At 44.6% G+C, this 24,923-nt stretch overlaps 1 protein-coding gene across 2 annotated transcripts in view; it reads left to right on the plus strand.

The window, feature by feature from the left end:
- ACACA (acetyl-CoA carboxylase alpha) overlaps positions 1-24,923 on the plus strand; it is a 532,248-nt gene that overhangs the window by 165,202 nt on the left and 342,123 nt on the right. For both annotated transcript variants that reach the window (XM_088455952.1, XM_088455953.1), the window contains exon 28: positions 3,251-3,369. In XM_088455952.1, coding sequence (XP_088312078.1) covers positions 3,251-3,369 — 119 coding nt within the window. The remainder of the gene's footprint in view (positions 1-3,250; positions 3,370-24,923) is intronic.

The raw sequence follows: 24,923 nt of genomic DNA on the forward strand, positions 1-24,923 counted from the left end.
TACTCCCTATACCCCGCCCCAGCCACATGCAACTCAGTTTTTTTTGTTGGTGCCTGTGGTCAGGCACACAGTGTAAGCTGTTTTCTGTAATTAAATTTTATTTAATTTTTGGTTCCCAAGCCTAAGGGGCCATTCTCACCAATTCTAAACCTGAGGATTCCCAAGTACCGAATGGAATCGATTAGATCCATTATTCTGGCCATGGATTTGGGGGACTTCGTGGCCTCCTTAGACATTCAGGATGCCAGTTTACATGTCCCAAGCCATATCAGTCATCACTGATTCCTCAGGTTTGCGGTCCAGAAGGATCATTTCCAATTCCAGGCTTTGCTATTTGGACTTTCCACCTCTCCTCATATCTTCACGAAAGTCATGGCGGCTCATCTTCAGGGGAATCCGAATATTTCCCTACCTGGACAACTTGCTTCTCCTGGCCCAGTCTCAGGAGGTTCTCAGGGAGCACCTTCAAATCACAGTGGATCTTCTCCAGGCTCACGGATGGGTCATCAATTTAAATAAATTCTCTCTAACTACCTCTCAGAAACTGGTGCTTTTAGGAGCCTTGCCGGACTCCAGGGTTCAGCGGGTGTTCCTCCCGGCAGGTTCGGGACTTACAGTCCAAGATTTGTTTGTTTCTGCATCACCACTGGGTGTCAATTCACTCTTGCATGCAGATTCTAGTCTCCACTTTCGACATGGTTGAGTATGCCCAGTTTCATTCCTGGCCTCTCTAATTGGAGACTCTAGCCCGATGGGACAAATTCCATCTATGACTCAGGTCTCAGATAATTGGTCTCTCTCAGGAGGTATGTCACTCCCTCTTGTGGTGGCTCCAGGTGTCCCATCTTACCAAGAGTTGTCCCTTTTGGGTTCAGGACTGGGTCTTCCTTACCACCGACACAAGTCTTTGGGGGTGGTGTCCTGTCAGCAGACTTTTCAGGGTAAGTGGTCGGCTTGGGAGATCCAGATACTGATTGACATTCTGGAACTCCGAGCAGTTTAGAGGGTCCTGTGTCGGGCTTTACCTCTGCTTCGGGGGTCGCCCTGTCCAGGTACATTCCGACAACGCGTTGGGTGTTGCCTACATAAACCATCAGGGCGGTACTTGCAGTTGTGCCGCCATGAGGGAAGCCAGACATATTCTTCTATGGGCGGAGAGGCATTTCCGTCCCTGTCAGCTTTTACATTCCTGGAGTACCAAATTGGGAAGCGGACTTCCTAAGCCACCAGGGGCGAATGCGCTCTACATCCGGACGTCTTACGTCTCTTCACTGGGGCTTGCTGGACATTGACATGATAGTGTCTCGGCACAATCACTATGTTCCAAGGTGCTGCTCTCGCACCAGAGATCCGGCGGCCTTTCTGGTGGATACTCTGGAGGCTCAGTGGACCTTTCCGCTCCTGTACATCTTCCCTCCGATCTCTCTAATTCCGCAGGTCCTCCGCAAATTGAAGTTGGAGGGCGGCACGGTGCTGCTAGTGGCTCCCGATAGGGGGCAGAGGGTCTGGTATGTGTATATACAGGTCTGCTCCTATGCATCTTCCACTGCGGTAAGATCTTCAGGGCCCGTGCTTTCATCCGGATCTGGCTCGTCTCGCTTTGACAGGGTAGCTCTTGAGACATCTGTCTTGAGAGCTAAGGGGTTCTCCAGGTCAGTCATTGACACTATGCTTAATGTCCATAAGCACTCTTCAGCTAGGGATTACCAATGGGTTTGGATGACTTACTTTTACTGGTATTCGGCTAGTAATTTTGTTAATCTAGTTAATCATTCCGACTCTCCCGAGTTCTCTCCTTTTTGCAGGCAGGGCTGGATTTGGGCCTGTTTCGGAGGCAGATTACACTGTTGCCTGATGTTCTGACCTTTCTTCAAGGTATCCTCCACATAGAACCCCTGTTTGTACCGCTGGTGGCTCCTTGGAATTTGTCTCTGGTTCTTAGGGCCCTTGGACACTGTACACATTTTTTGGCTTACGTGGAAGACTGTCTTCCTCCTTGCCATAGGTTCAGCCCGACGGGTGTCGAACTTCAGTGCGTTGTCTTGTCGCTCTCCGTTTCTAATCTTTCACCAGGACAGAGCTGTCCTTTCGAACGCGACTAGGTTACCTTCCTAAGGTTGTTTCCAGATTTCACATAATTTAAGAGATTGTGGTTTCTGCTTTCCAGGTTCCGGATTCTTCCCCCAGAGGAGGCCTATTTGGATGTCGTGCGGGCCCTCCAGATTTATGTGTCTGTAGATAGGACAAAGGACCTGCGTAGAACAGATGCTCTCTTTCTCTCTTTGTCCCGTATGACTTACGCAAACGGGGCTGGCCGGCTACTAAGCAGTCGCTGGCCAGATGGATCCATTTAACTTTTAGCCACGCTTATGATGCGGTGGATCTTCCTGTACTGTTTGTGGTGAGGGATCATTCAACCCTGTCCGTGGACACTTCGTGGGCAGTGTGCGACGTGGTGCTTCTGCAGAGCAGCTGTGTAGTGCTGCCACATGGTCTTCTGCCACTACGTTCCTGACATTCTATCCCTTTGATAACTTTGCCACCTCCGATGCGGCTTTTGAGCAAAGCGTCCTCAGTGCAGCCCAGGAGTGATCCCCTCTCTTAGGGGATCAGCTTTGGGATGTACCGGCGTAGAGCCTGTGTACTCTATGGAGGAAGAAGAAAAGGAGATTTATGTGCTTACCTGTTAAATTCTTTTCTTCGATCCCATAGGGGACACAGGGCTTCCCACCCTGATACACCTGGCTTGTGGAGCTTTGCTCTGCTCTTGACTCTTCTGTTCACATTTCTTGTGTGCTTGAACCTGAGTATGCGCCGGTCTTCCTTCTCCTCATTCTTGCTCCTTGCCTTAGGCTTGTTAACTTAACTGAGTTGCCTGTGGCTTGGGGTGGGGTATAGGAGGAGGAGAAAGGAGTCTGGGCTGTGTCTGACAAAGTTAACTGTGTAGTGCCCAGTCTCCATCCCAACACACCTATACCCAGCGTAGATCTTGTGTCCCCTATGGAATCGAAGAAAAGGATTTAACAAGTAAGCACATAAATCTCCTTTTTTTCGTAAAAGCTTTCCAACTCCCCTAATAATGCACTCCCTTTTCCTTTCCCCACCTAGTCATCCACCCAGGGACTGGTATTGTAAAGGGGCATAAACTGCAATAGGATGTACTGGTGTGACATGTCTAACGCCTTTCCTGATGCCAGGATAATTTAAGAAAGGTTAAATTTATGACACGTGACTTTTCATGTTCTCTCAGGTGTATGTGCGACGAGCATACATTGCTTATGAGTTGAACAGTGTGCAACACAGACAGCTAAAGGACAACACATGTGTAGTTGAGTTTCAGTTCATGTTACCAACATCCCATCCTAACAGGTTAGTATTTTACTCTTTATATAGTTACAGAAAAATGAACTTTTCTGCACTTTGGTATATGGTGTTTGTCAAGAAGCTTAAATTGTGGTCATCATGTTTGTTACATAAGACCTATCTGCATTTGAAATAATGCCCTTTAGCTATCAAAATGAAAAATTGCTTAATTATCATCATACCCAAACTGGAATCTGTATGTAATGGTGGCTGTCTGGATGCCTCATGTCAAAATACCATCAGCGGCATCCCGACAGGGGTTTGGTAAGTATACTTACCCTTCCCCCTTCTCCCCTAACCCTCCCTTCTTGTAGCCTAACCCTCCCCACCCCGCAGCATAACCCTAACACTCCCTGTTAGTGCCTAAACCTAAGTCTCCCCCCTTCGTGCCTAAACCTAACCCTCCCTCCTTAGTGCCTAACCCTTCCCCTCCCTCCAGTGGTGCCCCTCCAAAACCTAACCCTGACCTCGCTATGCTGGCTAAACTTAACATCCCCACCGGCTAACGCTAAGGGCACCCGGACTTGCCTCATTCGGGCTGGCATCCTTCTGGATTCCGGCGTCCGGATTAAGATAGGTTTCAAAATACCGACGCTTATCTTAAGTCCCATTTCGGACTTTCAACATCGGGATTCAGACCGGCGGCATGACATCTGCCGGTCTGGTAACTACATCCCCACAAAATTATATCTATATATAGTAGTTTACTGACTGAGTAAAAATAAGCCATTCTTATGAATAGGGAAAATGTAGACCTTTTTGAAACCAAGATTTTTGTTAAGGCTGTATTGTTATTCATCCAAGATCCAGTGTATCCAACATGTACAGTAATTGTTTATGAACACTCACTGCCAAAACTTTCACAATCAGCCCAGATTCCATTAAAAGTGGCAAAAATTGACTCGGGTTGCAAAAGTAACCATGCGGTCACCTGTGTTTTATACACTGATGAAATGCAGTACAAACATTTTGCATTTAACACATGTTTTAAGATCAAATTAAAATGTGACCTATTTAAATCTATAAAATAAATATAATACACAAGTCATGTTTACGTATGCACAGGGGTGTCACAACGATTGTAGGTTGGGGGGGTAAGATATAATTAAAGTTTGGCTCCCCTAACCCACCACACCATCTACCAGATGACAGATGTAAGCCTGAGGGATCCTTGCTTTTGCTGATTTGGCCTGTGTATGTGGACTCTGGGCCTGATTCAGAGCCACTCGTAAGCGGCCGCTCGTTCGTTCCGAGCGATGTTTGCACAACTGCGCATGCGTACGGATTGTAATACGCATGCGCGAACCAGTCAGTGCGGCCAAAAATCATTTGTTCGCTAAATAGCGAATGCCTGCTATTTTGAGTGACAGGAGGAGGCGTATGTGGGTGGTAACGGGGGAAGGTGCTTGAAAACGGGGAGTGGAGATCCGAACGCAGGCGTGCTTAAAGGTCAAAACGGGCGTTTTAAGGGTGTGCATAATTAATACAGCAGCGTCATTGACCACGTCACTGGGTTATTTTATAGTCAGAACTGCTCGCATGATTGCGGTAGGAAAAACCAACCACAAGAATAGCGAGCAGTTCATACGCTGGTCGATGTACTCGATTAATCTAATAAATAGCGGACATGACGTAGGATGCGAGCGGCCAGGGGGCGTAGTTTCCAAAAAAACGACCGCAAGTTTTGTTCGCTCGTTCAGACATAGGGCCTTATTCAGACCCACTCACGAGCGGCTGTCCGCTCGCAAGTGGGTCGATGGTCTGCACTGCGCATGCGCACGACGGAGGGAGCTCCGTCTTGCGCATGCGCGAGACGCGACGAGCGAAGGACTTTCCTTCGCTCGTTGTGTCTGATCAAAGGGGGCGTGCTGTCGATGTTGATTGACAGCACGCCCCCTTTGGTGGGCGTGCCGGGGGCGTGTCTCCCAGACGGGGGCGTTCCCAAGGGAACGCCTACCGTCAGAAGCCGGCCCCACTGACATCACTAGTGATGTCAGTGGGAGTGATTTTGGCTCTGATAGAGCCAAAATCACTCCGGGCCTTGCGGTTGAGAAACTCAACCGCAGGCTTCGGCTCGCAGTGGCGATGGTCAAGACCATCGCGACCATCATCCTGCACTCTCGTATATGCTGTGGGTGGTGACCCACAGCTATATGAGCATCCAGGAGGACACTCCATAATTATGGAGGTGGGCCCTGATTCAGAGCGAGCGCTCTGGTCAGAGCGTCCGGCTCTGAATCAGGGCCATAGAGGCATGAACAGACCGCAAAGAGCGAACGGTTCATTTGAATAGCCACCCCTTTTTTCAGAACGAACGACCGCAAATAGCGTCCGGCTCTGAATCAGGCCCTCTCTTCTCTCAAACACAACACTGACACAGCGCTACTGGGTAGCTCCGGGATCACATGCAGCCAGTAGCGCATCCCTATACAGACAAGTTATCCAGGAAAGGAGAATGGAGGATGATTACCCGCATGCTCTCATGAGTTCTAGTCTGGCTTAGGTGTTTATCGCTATGATGCACTGTGCCTCGCTCTAGGACTAATGAGAACATCATGCAACACGAAGCCTGCTGCTTTCCTAACTGTATCAAACCAGACAAATTGATGAAATACCTCCTAATAATCAGGGCCGGCCCCAGATTTTTTGGAGTGCCCCACCAGCACCACAGTCCAGCTACATTCCTCTACCAAACACACATTGACCACCACAGGAATTATGCCATACAGTGCACCACATTTATGCCACACAGTGCCCCATAATTATGTCATACAGTGCCCCATTAGGCTCATCTTCTTTGTGACACGCACTAGCCTCCTGATGACCTCCCGATGACAGACATACTGCTGCTGTAGGACAGTGCAGGCAGCCGTGATCTTGGAAGGTGGGAGGCAGAGCTCCAGCACCTTACTTCTGGCGGTACTAGGAAGTCCTGCACTCTATGTCCCGGAACAGATACAGCTCTTCCTTCCATTAATCCGGCTCTGTCCTACAGTGACGGGCACCTCTGAAATGTTTTGGGGGTGGTGTGGGCGTGCCATGCCCTTACACCCCCCCCCCTTCCAGCGCCTATGCATAAAATCATGTAAATAGTGTTTGTATATAAACGGAGTTCTTTTAATTATAACTGCAGAGCTGCGATGTCGTCACTTTTAATGTTCATTATGCAGGGTCCATGGGGTCCACAGGATCTACCTTGGGGTATGTAGTGGAAACAATCCATTGCACCAAACAGCTTCCAGCTTTGAAGCTCCCAGCATGCATCGGTCCTCCTCCTCATATACCCTGCCCCCAGCCACAGGCATTCAGTTTTTTTGTTTGGTGCGCGGCAAGAATCCAGATGCACCTGTTATATAGCGGGACTGCCTAGGCAGTCCCAGGCTTTTTTCTTTTATGATTTACTTAGTTTCTGAACTATCGAGTTTAGTAGTACCAGGCGCCGTTAAATATGCAGGTACTGTGACTCCTACTACCTCCGCCGACATCGAAACACCAGTATCACTATATGCCGTGAGGTTCTCGGCGGGCCTCAGTATGGCTTAGCTAGCGCCTGTGCTGAGGTCCAGACTGCAAGTCTGGCATGGAGATGACAGATACAGTAAGTGCGCAGCAGTCCTGGCATCTGGTGTAGGAGACGCATCGGGTGCAGCTGCGGCGGAAGGCCTCGTGTGATCTGTCCTCACTAAGTCGGCCGGGTCCTTATTATCTATCGCCGGGGCAGGTAGTAGACGCACCAGAGCTCACTAGTTAGCATCTATTACAACGAGGGCAACGTACCCGTGCCGTCAAAATTGCAGCTTAGGGGAGATAAGGCGCACCCCCGACCACTCCTCCCCCAACCCAGAAGCATCTTCCGGTACGGATTTCAGCGTCTGGTTTGCTATATTTGACCACCTCATGGTGAGACACTCGCAGATCGCATTTGTGTGTGTACTGCTGTTGCTGTTGGTCTCAGAGGTTGGTCGGCCTCCCTGTATACCTCTCCTTTGAGTCTGGTATATAGCACTCTATATCCTACCATTACTCCAGCGGGTCTGGTCAGTTGATTGAGTCCTTTTTCAATAGCAATTGTGCGTTTTTATGCATTGTATGTGACTTAAATGCTAGCTGCTGTATTTGTACTGCCTTTTTGTTTCCAAACTGTCAGTTATACCTATCACTGTACCACAGAAAAAAGAAGATTCCCTCCAGCACACTGCAGCAATATTAGCAAAAATACTTGAATCCTACATGATAATAGAAATTCATAGGTATTGGTTGCATACATTTGCAAATATATGATTAAGCGCCGGGCCAGCGTCAAGGCTCCTCTATACGGCGTCCCGAACATTAAGGTATAGAGGAGCCTTGACGCTGGCTCGGCGCTTAAACATTTATTTGCAAATGTATGCAACCAATACCACTGAATTTCTATTATCATGTAGGATTCAAGTATTTTTGCTAATATTGCTGCAGTGTGCTGGAGGGAATCTTCTTCTTTTTTCTGTGGTTCAGTATAAACCCCACCCTTTACAAGCACCTGAGCAATATCATTAAGCTGATGTAAGCGACCACCATACTTTCTATACCTATCACTGTGTTTCTCCTTATCCCTCTGAGAGGTGTTGGGGGTTTCATTAATGAGCGGTCACATTGCATTTATACTGTACACCTTATACCATTTATACATTTTTCATGTCTAAAGGTGTAGCTGAGAAGGATGATATGCCAGTACTAAGATCATGCGTATCTTGTTTGGCAGGCCTGTCTGAGTAGGATGTCACGCCAGTACATCTAGAGCTCCAGCGCTAGAACCACCTGGGTGGTATCAGGTTTTGTCGCATGTAGTGGGAAAAAAAGGAGAAGTGCGGGCTCTGGCAGCGGTATTTCCCCAAGCTATTGGGTATTCACAGCAGTTGCATCCTACTATCTATCTATCTATCTATCTATCTATCTATCTATATATATATATATATATATATATATATATATATATTTATGCCCCCCATGAATTCCTGTTGAGTTAATTCTACTGCTCACTCTAGTCAGAATATGCTGCCACAGCCAGATAGACAGATGGCGGCAAAGCAGGGGCATAACAGGTTGCCTCATGATGACTTTTACTCCTCTTCAGATTCTGACTATCAGAGTTCTTGGTCTTACTATACAGAGTCATGCCCGCAGGACACATCAGCCCAATAAATCTTGGTCAAGCAAACGTCCTGCCTTCAAGCCAGATAGTAAGTCTACTGTCTGATGGGGCAGGCCTCCCCCTGGGGGTCTCAGGGTTGGAGGCTAACTTTTACAGTTCGTCCAGGCCTGGTATCGGAGAACTACGGATGCTTGGGTTCGAGAGCTGGTCTCTCAGGGTTATGCCATCAAGTTACTGAGGCATCCCCCTCAGAGGTTTTTGGAAACAAACCTTCCTTCAGACCTGGTCAGGGCTTTGGTCTACCGGTAGTCTGTTGGGGCCCTCCTGAAGTCAGGAGTCATAGTCCCCATTTCTGTGACACAACAGGGAATGGGTTATTGTTCAAATTTATTTTGATTCAAAAACCAAATGGGTCGCACCGCCCTATCCTGAATCTGAAGTCTCTAAACAGATTCATCCAGGTGCCAAACTTCTGTACGGAAACCCTACGGTCAATTATGCTGGAGATGGAGTCTGGGGATTTCATGGTCTCCCTGGACATAAAGGATGCAAATCTGTATGTTCCAATTGCACGATTCCACCAAAGATTTCTGAGATTGGCGGTAGATCAGCAACATTACCAATTTCAGGTTCTACCCTTCGGTCTGGCCACAGCCCCTTGGGTATTTACCAAGATAATGGCAGTCATGACGGCTCATCTCAGACGACAAGGAGTCAGGATACTGCCATATTTGGACGACCTCTTGATATTTGCACAATCTCAGGAGATGTTACAATGTCATCTCCAGATGACCATTGTTTGCCTACAAGAGCACGGCTGGATAATACATTGGAAAAAGTCCTCCCTTTCTCCAGCTCAGCAGATGGTGCACTTGGGGGAGCTGCTGGATTCTCTGGGATAGAGGGTTCTTCTACCAGAAGACAAGATTGTGGCAGTAGAGTCTTGTGTGCGCAGTCTTCTCTGCAAGCAAAGAGTATCAATACACTCAATGCACGTACTGGGCTCCATGGTATCCACATTCGACATGGTGGCTTATGCCCAGATCCACTCCAGGTCCCTGCAGATTGGATTCTGGCTCATGTGGATGGTCCGTATCATCGGATAAAGTTTTGGCTCTGCCTTGCTTGGTGGCTGGAGATGACTCATTTAGACAAGGGTCATCTGTTATGGGTCCCTGGGTACCCCTTACCACAGATGCAAGCATGCGAGGATGGGTAACAATGACAGGCCATCACACCTTTCAGGGAAGATAAATGGTTCAGGAAAGTCTCCTACCAATAAATATCTTGGAGCTTTGTGCAGTACACAGAGTGCTCATACTGGTGCAGGACCTACTACAGGGAAGGCCTGTCCAGGTTCACTCCTACAACATGACAGCAGTGGCCTATATCATCAGGGAGGCACACGAAGTCTGGCAGCCATGAAGGAGGTGGCGGAAACTCTGCTGTGGGCAGAATACCATCTTCTGGCAATCTCGGCAATAATAATCCCAAGTGTTCTCAACTGGGAAGCAGACTTCCTTAGTCGCAGGGACATCACGCCAAAGAATGGGCTCATCATCCGGATGCCTTTCAACTCCTGGTGGACAGGTGGGGAGTACCGGACATAGACCTCATGGTGTCAAGTGACAAGCGCAAAGTAACCAGTTACGGGTCCAGAATGAGGGACCCCTCAGCCGCCTTCGTGGACGCTCTGGCGGTGAGATGGGTTTTCAGGTTAGCATACCTGTTTCCTCCAATCTCCCTCCTCCCAAGGGTCATCCGAAAGTCAAGCAGGAAGGCGGCAGGATAATACTAATAGCCCCTGCCTGTCCCCAGGAGGCATTGGTTCTAAAACCTGATGTCTATCCACAGACACTCCACTTCCACTACCTCTAAGGCTGGATCTGCTAGTGCAGGGTCCCTGCCTATATCGGGTTTACCTCGGCTGGTTTTGACGGCATGGCTGTTGAGTCTGTCGTCCTCAAGGCAAAGGGTTTCTCGGCCTCTGTGATTCAGGCAAGGAAGCCTGCTTCCGCCCACATCTATCACAGAATTTGGCATTAATTTTTTCTTTGGTGTTCTCACAGAAAATATGACCCTTAGGATTTTCAAGGTCGCAAGAATACTTGCTTTTCTTCAGGCGGGATTAGGTCTTAGGTCTTCGACTGGCTACCTTGAGAGTGCAGGTATCTGCATTGTCAGTTTTGTTCCAATACAGAATTGCCCCTCTGCCGGATGTTGGAACATTCCTGCAGGGGGTTCTCCGGCTACAACCTCCATTTGCCCCTCCGGTGGCACCATGGGATTTGACTTTGGTTCTCAGGACATTGCAGACGGCTTGCTTTGAACCTTTGGATACAGTGGACGTAAGATGGTTGACAGCAAAGACACTTTTTCTCCTCGCTATCGCCTCGGCTTGTAGAGTTTCTGACTTGGCAGCTCTGTCATGTCGCTCTCCATATTTGATTTTCCATCAAAACAGAGCTGTCCTGTACTAAGGCGGGTTACCTTCCAAAAGTGGTTTCCCGTTTCCATATAAATTATTAGCTTGTAGTTCCGGCCTTTCAGTCTTCAGACCTGTCTTCCCTGGATATGGTTCAAGCCCTTCGTATTTGTGGCTCGTACCAGCTCGATCATGAAATCAGATTCGCTCTTTGTGTTATATGGGTTTCACAAACGAGGCTGGGCAACAAACAAGCAGACTTTAGCCTGCTGGCTGCGTACAAATATTTCTTAGGTCTATACACAGGCTGGTCTACCTGTCCCAAACAAGGTGACTGCACATTCTACTCGATCTGTGGGAGCATCGTGAGCGGTTAGACATGGCGCCTTGGCTGAACAGCTGTGCAAGGCGGCCACTTGGTCTTCTGTTAATACTTTTATCAAATTCTATGCATTTGATACTTTTGCCTCCCATGATGCTTCCTGTGGGCGGATTCTCCTCTATGCGCAGGAGCTTCCCCACCCTCTTAAGGGAACTTCTTTAGGACGTCCCCAAGGTAGATCCTGTGGACCCTATGGACCCTGAAGAAGAAAAATAGAGTTATGGTATAACATACCTCAGTTAACTCATTTTTTTTCGAGGCACCCTCCTTGACGCACCTGACCTCAGTTGGGATCTATTCTTTTGCTTTTTTTGTATCACTGATTCCCTCTTCGTATGTTGAGTGTTTCTTGTGTGCAATGTACTTCCTTCTCCACTTTCTGCCTCTAGCCGTTAGGCTTGTTTACAAACTGAATGCATCTGGCTGGGGGCAGGTTATGTAGGGCGGAAGACTGATGCATGCTGGGAGCTTCAAAGCGGGAATCTGTTTGGTGCAATGGATCGTTTCCACTACTTAACCCAAGGTAGATCCTGTGGACCCTATGGACCTCGAAAAAGAGTTAACTGAGGTTTGTTATACCGTAACTCTAATTATTGTAAGGGATAATACACTCCTTACTATATTTTATCCAGGGTATTTAGATGTTCCTTCTGAAAATGCAAGAGTACATTATCTCATACATACTGTGATTCTTGCAATTGTCACAGTTTGCATTATACAGTACTGATGTGTCCTCCTACATCTATCCTCCTTGTGCGTTAAGCAGCCCTTCTAATCGCACCATACTGTGGTGTGACTCTGTAGCACAGAGCATCTTCTGTGCGACTTTTTACCTTCAAATGCGTCTTATTCACACAGTGATGCGAACAGAATGCACAAACTGCTTCTGCTGATTAAAATTATATGCATCATGCCTATGTTCTCTGTGCGTCTGCGGGTGTATCTGCATTCGAAACGCTACGATACAGTGTTACAGCCACTGACACTGTAACGTAGCATTTCACATGCAGATACACCTGCAGATACACAGAGAACATGGGCATGCTGCATATCATTTTTATCAGCAGAAGCAGCTTATTCACGTTACTGTGTGAATAAGATGCATTGAAGGTAAAAAGTTGCACGAAAGACGCTCGGCGCTACCGAGGCACACGGAGCTCCTGCGTTGTGTGGCCCGATTTGTAGCACATGGAGGATAGATGTATGTGGACACATCTGTAGTTGGATCATTTGTAACTAGAGATGAGTAGGTCCGGTTTCCTGGGAACCGAACCCACCCGAACAACCTACCTGTTCTGAGTAGATCTGGGACCCGGCTCGGATCTTCTCGCCCACTCTGGATCCAAAAACTGGGTAAAACACCATCCTCGCGGTGTTGGATTTCCCGTGTTTTGGATCCGAAGTGTCTAATTCAGCCAGCGACCGCTACCATGGTAACAGGCTGCTGGTTGGCTGAGAGTGACTGTCTCTCGGCCAATCAACGAATATGCTTTTGAATCTGAGGTTCCAGTTGGGCCACGTATACTTCCGATTTTGTGTGGAATTTTTTTTACTCCCTACTCTCTATGTAGCGTAGCAGATCTACGATCAAAATATAATAATTGCAATTATCCAGCCTTAACCTCAATGAGTGTAGGGGCAGATTTAATCCACTTTCGTAATGGTCTTTTTATTTTATTTTTTGCAACAGTTACAATCACTGTAAGTAATGAAAGAATACATTTTTTGTCTGGGCCCAAATCCCAATTTTTGAAATTAGCGCTTAGTAATGCCAAGAGCTAAGGTTGCACAGACAAAGTTAACAGAATTAATATAGACTACTATTTTGTTCCAAAATCTGCATGTTTTTGTGCATTACCAAAAATTGTGGTAAAAAGAAGTAGAATGATACCGGCATTTGGGACATTGACCTGTTTCAATAGGAACCATGTGCTTTCTTTGCAGCTGGGAAATATACTGTAAGCTCTACTAATTGTTTTAAAATGTACCTCTTGTAACATCGCCGATTGTAACCATTTCATTGTGGACTCGAAATTACAGAGAATATCTGAATAAGAGGAACATTGTGACACATCTATTTTCCAACTTCGGGTAGTCAACTCCCACAGTTTTTCAGAGTTAACTAACATAAATAAGTTATTTATAAAGGTATTTAGTGCGATAAATGTTTTGGCATAGAAACGTGAGTAATGTTGCTATCTGGTCAGGGGTTTGCGTCTCAGACATTGATTGTGGTATGGAAGAAATAAAATGACATACTTGTAAATACATAAAAAATTATTTATGTGGAATATCAAAATCAGCAAATGATCTCAATTGTCCGCTAGTTACAATTTCATTGATTGAATGTAATAAATGTGTAATATTATATTTTTATAGTATTAATGTTATTTTTGTGCAATTAAGTGCCACCTGTGCAAATATTCCTTTTGGTTATCTTTAGAGGATTGGCAGTCCTCTTTCAGGTTAGGCTGCTTCATTGTATTCTTAGTGTCAAAGTGTCTGGCGCCAGGAATTTTTTTTTTGTCTTTTGCATCATCATATCTGCATTTGATGAGAACAGGAGGTCCAAGAATAGCAATGGATGCAGTAAATATCCCGACCACGGGGATTCCGGCGCCAGCGCCAGAATAACGGCACCTCTCAGAATCCCGGCGCCGGCATCCCGACCACCGGAATCTTGAAGGTAAGTAGCGGGCTTAGGGGGAGGGTTAGCATTAGGGTTAGGGAAGGCACTCAGAGGAGGATTAGGCACTAAGAGGGAGGGTTAGGTTTAGGGTGCGGGGAGGCAGAGGTTAGATTTAGGCACTAGGGGGAGAGGTTAGGTTTACGCACAGAGAGGGAGAGTTGGGGTAGGAAGAGGGGGGAGGGTTGGGATACTCACCAACAGGTGTCGGTATCCTAACCTTGTCAGGATGCCGGCATTGGCATTCTGACCGCCGGGATCCCAAGTGCCGACCACCCGTACTCATCCCAAAGAATATAGGGGAGGCAACAAAATAGTGTATTTGTCATTCTTCTATCTTGGATTTTCTCTTTTAACTGAGGGGGTCCTTTAACAACAGTGTTTTTTAAAGCAAATAAGCTAATACTGTAATATGCACTTATCCCAGGATCTACAGAAGGTCTGAAAGTGACTTATGTATCCATCTCCATATTTTAGCTCCTATTACAGACCTACTACATATAGTGGCATTTTCCTATCTTTCTTCCCTTCGCCTCTATTAATTCTTTTATGTTAGATTATGCATTTATGCATAATTGTATAACTCTGAATTACAGTTATGTGATTCTCTTTCATTACCTTCCTGGATGCATTTACCATGCATTTACACTAGATGGCAGTGTTTAGCTATGCTTACAACTTGAATGTCATGAGTTATCAATTGTTTTTAATAATTTGGTGCCAGTCCTTATTATTGCAGATGACAAAAACATTTTGGTTAGCAGAACTAAAGTGATGATGGGTTTAGTTGAACCTCCTTCACAATTTAAATGGTTAAAGCTATTATTATTATTATTATTATTATTATTATTATTATTTTAGCGGTAATATAGTTACAATTATTTACTTGATATTACAGCTATATTTTCTATTGGGGAGAATAGAAATAGTATTACATGTGTAAACTATAAGAAATATTACAAATGTGCTTCCCTTATATACTGTAGCTTACAGTAAAAGTGCAGGAAAGCGTATGAGAGACCGGATTGGTTTAAGAATATGGTCCTATAGTCATAACCAGAGATGATATTCTAAAAACATTCAGAAAGAGATGGATGAAGCCTCTTTATAGAGTTGAGTGAGCATACAATGCATGCTGGGAATACTGCACATAGGTGAGGCAGAGATTTCTGTATACGGGGTTCAGCATAGAAGTCAAAGAGATTGTAAGCGAGGAGAAGGCTATCATTGCTTGTTAAAGATGTTTTGCAGGAGTATATTTAGAGATCTGATGATGTGGGGAAGAACAGAGTGATGGACAGTTTGATAGTTAGAAAATGGGAAGAGGATGTGGGATCAATGTAAGTAATGCAGATTTATGTATTAAATGCTTGTTTTGAAATCACTGCATACTGTATTAAATCAAGTTAAGGCAAACCGCATGCAGCTTATAGAAAACTGTTGCTGGTCTGGGGGGTGGTGGTGTGGGGGTAGCGGACATAGCATATTGATAAATATGTGAAACCTTTCAAAGAATAAATAATTTTTGTGGCCCTCATATTTTTTATATTCTTTCTGCTGTCTTTTTTTTTTAAATACTATTTGGCCCCGTATTTTATGTTATGTAGTGGTTAATACTACTTTTCATCTCATCTTGACTATATCTGGCCTAATCCTATAAATTGAGATATAAAAAAAAAACGTACAAGCAATGAGTTGTGAACAATGAGAGAACACTTCTGATTGGCTGCTTGTCTATAGAGCTTAGACTGGGAATTTTTTATTATTCATGTTTAACTCTAGGATGGATCGTAGCATTAACCACTAAACTAAAGAAACCATGGTGCCAAATAATTATTACAAAAACAGCACAAATATTTGCTATGATAAATAAACGGGCCCAGAAATGATTTATTCTTTTTAAGGGGACACATATATATTAGGTATTAAGACAAAGAGGGCTCACTCCTATTTTTTGTAATAAAATGTGTGCCACCACTATTATTATAAACTATAGGAGCCACGTTTCCATTTTTTTTTGTTACTTTGGTTCTCGCCAGCCAGGGGTTCCAGGAGAGGGCTAATGCTACTTAGCATTGGTCCATGCATCTCTTAGTGCATACCCTAGAGGAGCAGGGCCCCCTGTCGCTGGAGCCTATATTCTAAAAGGGAAAGAGTAGGAGTGGGTAATTGAGTTGATACAAGTGGGTTTACAAAGGTAGAGCTCTGTAAACTAAGGTTAATAGGGCAGAGTCTGACAGAGCGAGGGAGTGTGTTCTATAGATTGGGGCAGTGTGGTAGAAGTCATGGAGGCGGGGAGGAAAGGCTGAGGTTACCTCCTGTCACCTACCTGACATACTGAATATAATATTTATCATATTAAGTGTTAGAACTTGTTTCTTATTCCGATTCTTATTTAAATTAATTTGCAAGAAATCGGTAATATGTTTGTTGTTTCTTGGTTTAAAAGTTTTCCTAATTTTCTTTCTGCATCAGTATTGGCTTTCCCTATAATGCTCCTTGTATTTTTCTTGCCTAACCTACTCTACTATTGGAGTTTTCTTAGCTGAGCAGCAGTCCATTAATTTTAGTGCTGTGTTTTTTTAGGATGCGGTAAGCTTGCCATGAATAAATAAGCTGCGCACACAAGGAAAGTAATCAGAATCAGAATAGGACACACAGCTGGGTCCATCTGCTTTCCCTACTCTTTGCACACTTTAAAATAATGCAGTCCTATTTTAATGCAATTTCTTCATAATGATCTTTTTTTCCCCTCTATTTTGGTCTGCTCACTATCCATCCCTCCATTTTCTTCTAGGTCCATTTATGGAGCTCAATGTTTTGCAAGAAGTACAAACTACAGATTCAACTGTTCTAGAAAATTCTTATTTAACGTTAATATCAAATTCCGTATAAACTGAATATAGATTTTATTCTTGTTGCTGCTACAAGGGGAATAATACAGTGTTGGCCAATAACAGTAAAACATGTCACTGCTGTATGACATCTAAAGTGTGCATATTTGTTCCCCTTGTGGCCTGCATTTTAAAGGCCATAATATTCAAATGTAATAAAAGTAGAAATAGAATGCAGGGGTTTGTACTGAATTGTAAAGAATCCAAAAATTTTTTTTACATTTAATAATATAATATAATTTGTTTCATGTCACCTGCTTTGTGTTCAGAGAGTAGTCTGTCATTGTGGGTGCCATATAGTGCAGCTCTATATGTGGAGCCATACACATGGTGCACCTGTTATCTGATCTGTGTTTACCTTTAGGTGACTATTGCTTAACTAGAACTGAGTCTAGGAGTCTGCCCGGCCGTATAGTTAGTCCTCCATTCTATTCTGAGTCGTGCGTACAGGGCATATGCAATTACCTTTACTAATGATGGTTGTGACTGAGGATGGAACCACTGTGGGATTCTCGCATTAGCACTATCAATATTTGCATTATCATAAGGTAGTAAGTGTTGCTCCCGCGGCATCATGCAAAAAAAAAACTTTGCATCCGACTACTTTTGTTGAAATATGGAGTGTGCTACTGCACTGTCTCCATGAATGCTCCATAAGACCATTTGGTCTTCTGCGCATGTGCAGCACTTTCTTAACTGTTAGAGTGCTACAGTGGGACAAGGACGTTTTCCACTTTGATCCGTTGACCCTGCAATATATCCTGCATATACCGATGTATTTCCACACCACTACTCTCATACATGACTGGCTGGTTCTCTGTATGTTCCACTACAGTTCTGCTTCATCCAGGATACTGTGTGCATGTAACTGAGCAGGGCTGTACAAACATACTGCTACACTACAATAAACCAAACTCCTGTTTAAGTCCTGAGCGGTCTGATGTATCTAGGTTCTGCTGGTGTCTACTATTTATAACCTGTGTTCCACTACAAATAGTATATTCATAGCAACAACTTTGACAAAGTTCTGTCCTGTGTTCACTGTGAATGCTTGCATGTAGTCAGGGGCAGATTGGGCCGCCGGGAAACCGGGGTACTTCCCGCTGGGCCGGACATCTCTGTCATTAGCAGCCCCGTCAGGGCCTTCACTGCTATGGCCGCACATGTTAGAAGCGGCGGCGGTGGAGAAGCCGAAGATGTCAGGCGGCTGGGCCGTGCAGACAGCACAGTCTCTCAGGGCTACCAGTAACACTGCCTTGCAGTTACCTCTCCTCACCACCAGGTGTCTCACTCCAGTGTGGCCTCCTCATTAGACAGCACAGCTTGCGCATCGTCACTGGCTGAACTGCTCTTCGATCTGAACACGGCTGGTGGAGCAGTGAGACCAGGATTGGATAAAGGCTGGTAAGGTAAGTGACCCTCTGGGGGGGGAACTGAACACAGCTGCCAACACACATACACATATGTGACATTGCTATTATATAGGGGAGAGGGAACAGTACAGTGACATAAAAGGGGAATAATACAGCCACAACACACGCTGATATGTAGTATTATTATATAGGGGAGAGGGGACTGTACAGTGATATATGAGGGGGAATAACACAGCTCCCAGCACACACTGATATGTGGTATTATTATTATATAGGGGAGAGGGGACTGTACAGTGATATATGAGAGGGGGGGGACACAGCTCCCAGCACACACTGATATGTGGTATTATTATTATGTAGGGAAGAGGGGACTGTACAGTGATATATGAGAGGGGGGACACAGCTCCCAGCACACACTGATATGTGGTATTATTAATCTATAGGGAAGAGCGGACTGTACAGTGATATATGAGAGGGGGGGGGGGGACACAGCTCCCAGTGCACACTGATATGTGGTATTTTTATATAGGGAGAGGGGACTGTACAGTGATATATGAGGGGGAATAACACAGCTCCCATCACACACTGATATATGGTATTATTATTATATAGGAGAGAGGGGCCGTACACTGATATATGAGGGGAAATAACACCGCTACCAGCACACACTGATATGTGGTATTGTTATTAATATATAGGGAAGAGTGGACTGTACAGTGATATATGAGAGGGGGGGACACAACTCACAGTGCACACTGATTTGTGGTATTATGTAGGGGAGATGGGACTGTACAGTGATATATGAGGGGGAATAATACAGCTCCTAGCATACTGATATGTGGTACTATTATTTTATAGGTGACATGGGACAGTACAGTGATAGATAATGGGGAATAACACAGCCACCAGCGCACACTGATATGTGGCAGTGCATTCACCACACCATGGGGTCTATTTACTAAGCAGTGTTAGGAGAAAGAGTGAAAAGTGATAAGTCTGTGATAAGTGCCAGCCAATCAGCTCCCAACTGTCATCTCACAGGCTGTGTTTGAAAAATTACAGTTGGGAGCTGATTGGCTGGCACTTATCACAGACATCACTTTTCACTCTGTCACTTATCACTGCTTAGTACATAGACCCCTAAATACCTAAAATCAAATCTACCACGGGTGGAGGGTGGCAGTAGAAATGATGATGGCACTCGCCTTTTCACTGTAGGCATATACTAAAATTGAGCTCTGACACAGCACATGTCCGATAAAAGTGTAAATGAGTTGTCATAGAATTGCAGATCAGTATCCACTACTTTTCAGTGTTCCTTTTTAAGAGAACTCAGCTGGAAAGTCCAAGGGGCATGATTTCTTAACATAGTGGTGTCGGGACCATGATTATACGATGCACATCATTGGGCCTCGCCAATTGCTGCGCAATGAAGTGAGTCAAGATCTACAGCTGTGTCTAAAAGTTTTGAAAATGACACATGTATTGGTTTTCACAAAGTTTGCTGCTTCAGTGTTTAGACCTTTTTGTCAGATGTTACTATGGTATACTGACGTAATATTACAAGTATTTCATAAGTGTCAAAGGCTTTTATTGACAATTACATTAAGTTTATGCAAAGAGTCAATATTTGCAGTGTTGACTCTTCTTTTTCAAGACCTCTGCAATTCGCTCTGGCATGCTGTCAATCAACTTCTGGGCCACATCCTGACTGATGACCGCCCATTCTTGCCTAATCAATGCTTGGAGTTTGTCAGAATTTGTGGGTTTTTGTTTGTACATCCGCCTCTTACAGATTGAACACAAGTTCTCAATGGGATTAAGGTCTGGGGAGCTTCCTGGCCATGGACCCAAAATTTTGATGTTTTGTTCCCCGAGCCACTTAGTTATCACTTTTGCCTTATGGCAAGGTGCTCTATCATGCTGGAAAAGGCATTGTTCATCACCAAACTGTTCTTGGATGGTTGGGAGAAGTTGCTCTTGGAGGATGTTTTGGTACCATTCTTTATTCATGGTAAAATTGTGAGTGAGCCCACTCCCTTGGCTGAGAAGCAACCCCCACATGAATGGTCTCAGGATGCTTTACTGTTGGAGTTGCAGGCTGAACATGGACTATTTTAATTTCCTTTTTTGATAGTAAGTTCTATGTAAAGTTCCTGAACATTGATGATTGGTTATAATTTTGAACCCTCACTGCTTGTACTTGTGACGTATGTGGTTGATTTCCTCTATATGTGTGTGTAAATATATCAATCTAAATTCCACCCAGTGCCTTTTTTGTAATCCTACCTCACTAGAGAGCAGGCACAGTTCAAACTCATACACCTTTCGTTTATAGGACTAGTCTTTAGGACCCATAAATCTGCTCCCTGCTGTGGTTTCAACTGCCAGGAATAAGAGGAAGTGTAAATGCCTGGCATCCATTGTTCAGCTGTCCCTTCCCAGCGTAGTCTGGATTTATTTTTCATGTTTTGCTGATGGTTGCTGAAATGTGTCTTTGTAAGCAAAAAGGTCAGACCGTATGCTAGAAAAACAGTGTATTTTTATCAGAGGACTCATTTTTGCCCAGGTCTTCAGCCAATTTGTGCTGTGGAGGTTGATAATTCAAGTGTCTTGTGAATCAACCTTGTTTATACTGTGTATCCATCATAGATTAGTATGTTGTTATACAGTAGATTTACATTTTTGGGATAATTGCATGCAATTTAAGTTGTTTTAGAATCAGAATCATTGTAAAGCCCATAGAGAATTTAGAGAAACTTTTAGGGGTCAATCCTTTTAGGTGCGAGTTGCTATCTTCACTTCTAATTCGCATAGCGAATTCATTTTGCAATCCAATTAGCAACTCGCACAGAATCAGTCAGACTGAATTCGCAACTTTCCACTTGCACCTCCCTGAGGGTGAGAGATGGAAAGGAAAATCTTTATTTTAAGGTTAAAACTAACTAATTAGGCATTTTGGATGTTTCCAATTAGCTTAGTTAGTCCAATAATTACATGTCATTTTTTGGGGTAAAAAAATGTCCTCAAATTACCCCAAAATCATCTTTTTCGTTAGTTTAGGCATCCCAATTTTAATTACAATATTTCTTTAGTTGAAAAGTGTGTGTGTGTGTGTGTGTGTGTGTGTGTGTATGTATATATATATATATATATATATATATATATATATATATAGGTGTCCTCAAAGTATCCCTAGATCAAACAAGTGTAGAGCAAAAGAAAGAAAGGATACTTAATCTGTTTCAGGAGATGAAAGGGTCCTTGCACAAATCACTTTCTGTGGGAAATCCTTAGAATCTCCAGGAATTGGTCCAGTTGGCACATATAGAGAAAAAAATACAAAAACGGAAAAGACTGTCTTAATGGTCTAATATAGTGTCCCAGATAATAATTGTGCATCAAACATAGGGGCAGAATGGTATAACTCCGTCAGTCGATTGAATCTAATCAGTGCGTACCCCAACTCACATCAGAACATATAGTGGGACTCCCAAAAAGGTTTCTTTATATTTCCCGCCCACTCAGTGATTCCAAACAAGTCTCCTATAATCACACGTCATAGATGAAGGTAGTAGAATAGTGCATACCCTACTTACGTATTACAGACGTAATGTTCTGCATATAAGGGTTTCTTATACGCCGCACTCTCAGAGCTGACGCCAGAAAGGAGAAACGTGGCCATTATATTGGTGGAAATTATGAGATATTGGCTGTCACAAGGGGGCACTCCAAAAAGATACACCATTTAGGGATTAAATCCCAAGAATTTCTCGGGGGACCATTGAAAGAAAATGTCAATAAAATCTGACATTTTTTATACCCCCCAGACTGTTCTCCGTGTTTTTATTATAAGTGTTTAAGTTACACACTACCGTTCAAAAGTTTGGGGTCACTTAGAAATTTCCTAATTTTTGAAAGAAAAGCACAGTTTTTTTCAATGCAGATAACATTAAATTAACCAGAAATACACTCTATACATTGTTAATGTGGTAAATGTCTAAACTAGTTGCAAACATCTGTTTTTTAAAGGAATATCTACATAGGTGTATAGAGGCCCATTTCCAGCAATCATCACATTGTGTTTGATAAAGCGCGTTAGAAGACTAATAGGTGATTAGAAAATCCTTGTGCAATTATGTTAGCACAGCTGAAAACGGGTTTTCTCGTTAGAGAAGCTATAAAACTGGCCTTCCTTTGAGCTAGTTGAGTATCTGGAGCATCACATTTGTGGGTTCGTTTAGACTCTCCAACTGGCCAGAAAAAGAGAACTTTCATGTGAAACTCAACAGTCTATTCGTGTTCTTAGAAATGAAGGCTATTCCTTGCGAGAAATTGCCAAGAAACCGAACATTTCCTACAACGGTGTGTACTATTCCCGTAAGAGAACAGCACAAACAGGCTCTAGCTAGAGTAGAAAGAGAAGTGGGAGGCCCCGGTGCACAACTGTGCCAGAAAACAAGTACATTAGAGTCTCTAGTTTGAGAAATAGATGCCTCACAAGCCCTCACTGGCAGCTTCATTAAATGGTACCCGCAAAACGCCATTATCAACATCTACAGTGAAGAGGCGACTCTGGGATGCTGGCCTTCTAGGCAGAGTGGCAAAGAAAAAGCCATATCTGAGACTGGCCAAAAAAGGAAAAGATTAATATGGGCAAAAGAACACAGACATTGGAAAGAGGAAGATTGGAATAAAATGTTATGGATAGATGAATTGTAGTTTGAGGTGTTTGGATCACACAGAAGAACATTTGTGAGACACAGAACAAGTGAAAAGATGCTGGAAGAGTGCCTGACACCATCGGTCAAGCATGGTGGAGGTAATGTGATGGTCTGGGGCTGCTTTGGTGCTGGTAAAGTGGGAGATTTGTACAAGGTAAAAGGGATTTTGAATAAGGAAGGCTATCACTCCATTTTGCAACGCCATGCCATACCCTGTGGACAGCGCTTGATTGGAGCCAATTTCTTCCTCCAACAGGACAATGACCCAAAGCACACCTCCAAATTATACAAGAACTATTTAGGGAAGAAGCAGGCAGCTGTTATTCTGTCTGAGTGGCCAGCGCAGTCACCAGATCTCAACCCCATTGAGCTTTCACAATTGGCGAAATCCCTCAGTATGTGTCATCAGAACTCTCAGATAATGACAGAACGGTCACTAGCGGGAGGGAGGATCCAGAGTTCAGACCAACTGTCAGTAACTGTAATGTAGCTGTTACTTATGCTGGGTACACACTGGCTGACATATCGTCCGTTCAATCAAACAAGTGATATATCGTGGGCGCATCAACGTATGTGTAGCAATGATATGCCTCTGAACAACGTCGTTCTGACATATTGCGTCAGCTGTGCAGCACAGCCGATGGCCGATATATGTTGTGTTTACGAGCGGTCAGCCCACCGCCTATATACTTGCTGCAGAGACCATGAGTGACTGACATCACAACTCGGCGGGCACATGCAAATGCCCTCCAGTTGCAACATTAGACACGAAACATCGGTCCGACGTTTGGTAAGTGTGTATGCACTTACCAATCGTCAGATAGGACGCCGTATCGGCCAGATACAGACACTGATTCCAAGAGACATTTTTTTCAGAAAAGCTTTGTAAAACCGTATGGCCACCTAACACAACTTTCTGTTTTTAGAAGAACAATATATGGTGTTGCTGTTTAAAATACATAACCTAGGGATGTTGAGGCTGATGCAGAGCAAGTATTTTTGCCTGTTTCCTTAGCATAAATTGCTCTGCATATGCCCAGCACTTTGAGTGCATGCTTATGGGTCCATGAAAATTTGTGTGATTTTGATGCCTGTGTGCACCTTGGTAAGTGTGGATATGGGTGTTCTGACGTAGGCAAAGTACAGGTCATGGTCAAGCAATTGCGAACACACTAACTGCTTGTGATTTGGCCGCATTCGGTATGAATAGCCGGCTGCCGCATGAACGGCAGTTCGATTCCTAGCTGCGGCAGCCCGACAAAACAGCAGAGCTCGGCAGGGGAAGCCCGACAGCGCTGGAAATCCTGATCGTCCCTAAGGTAAGTACTTACTAACCTAACCAACACCCCTAACCCTAACCCTCCTTAGAGGTGCCTAACTCTAACCTCCCCCCAAGTGCCCAACCCTAACCCCCCCCTTCCCCGCTGCCTAAACCTAAGTCCCCCGGGGGGGTGCCTAATCCTAAGTCCCCCCCGGGGGTGCCTAACCCTAACCCTCCCTCCCCCTAGCCTAACCCTAATCCTCCCCCTAACCCCCCCCCCCTTGGCTGTCCGCTCCCGGCGCCGGCATCCCTTCTATCGGGATGCCGGGCGCCTGTCTCCCGGCGCCGGGAAAATGACAGGCGTCTAGATTTTAGATACCAGTCATTTATCCCTAGGCAGGATATAGGATTCGGGATGCCGGCGGTCGGGATTGCGGCCGCCGGCTTCCTAAACGTATCCCGATTTGGCCATTTGCAAAACCACCCCTGGCTATAATTGATTTATTTATTACTTTGTTTTTTGAGACAGGGATTTGTTTTAGCTGTTTTATAAAAATTCGAGCAGACTTATTGAAGCCTAATCTTAAGTGTGCTTTAAGAATGTATATTTGACTGTATCCATCCTTATGCTTCCTGTAATTTCAAACTTGCACCAGCCCTATCCTTGGTACAATAGAAACATTT

The sequence above is a fragment of the Taudactylus pleione genome, unplaced genomic scaffold (genome assembly GCF_031769625.1).
Source record: "Taudactylus pleione unplaced genomic scaffold, aTauple2 ptg000682l, whole genome shotgun sequence".
NCBI lineage: Eukaryota > Metazoa > Chordata > Amphibia > Anura > Myobatrachidae > Taudactylus > Taudactylus pleione.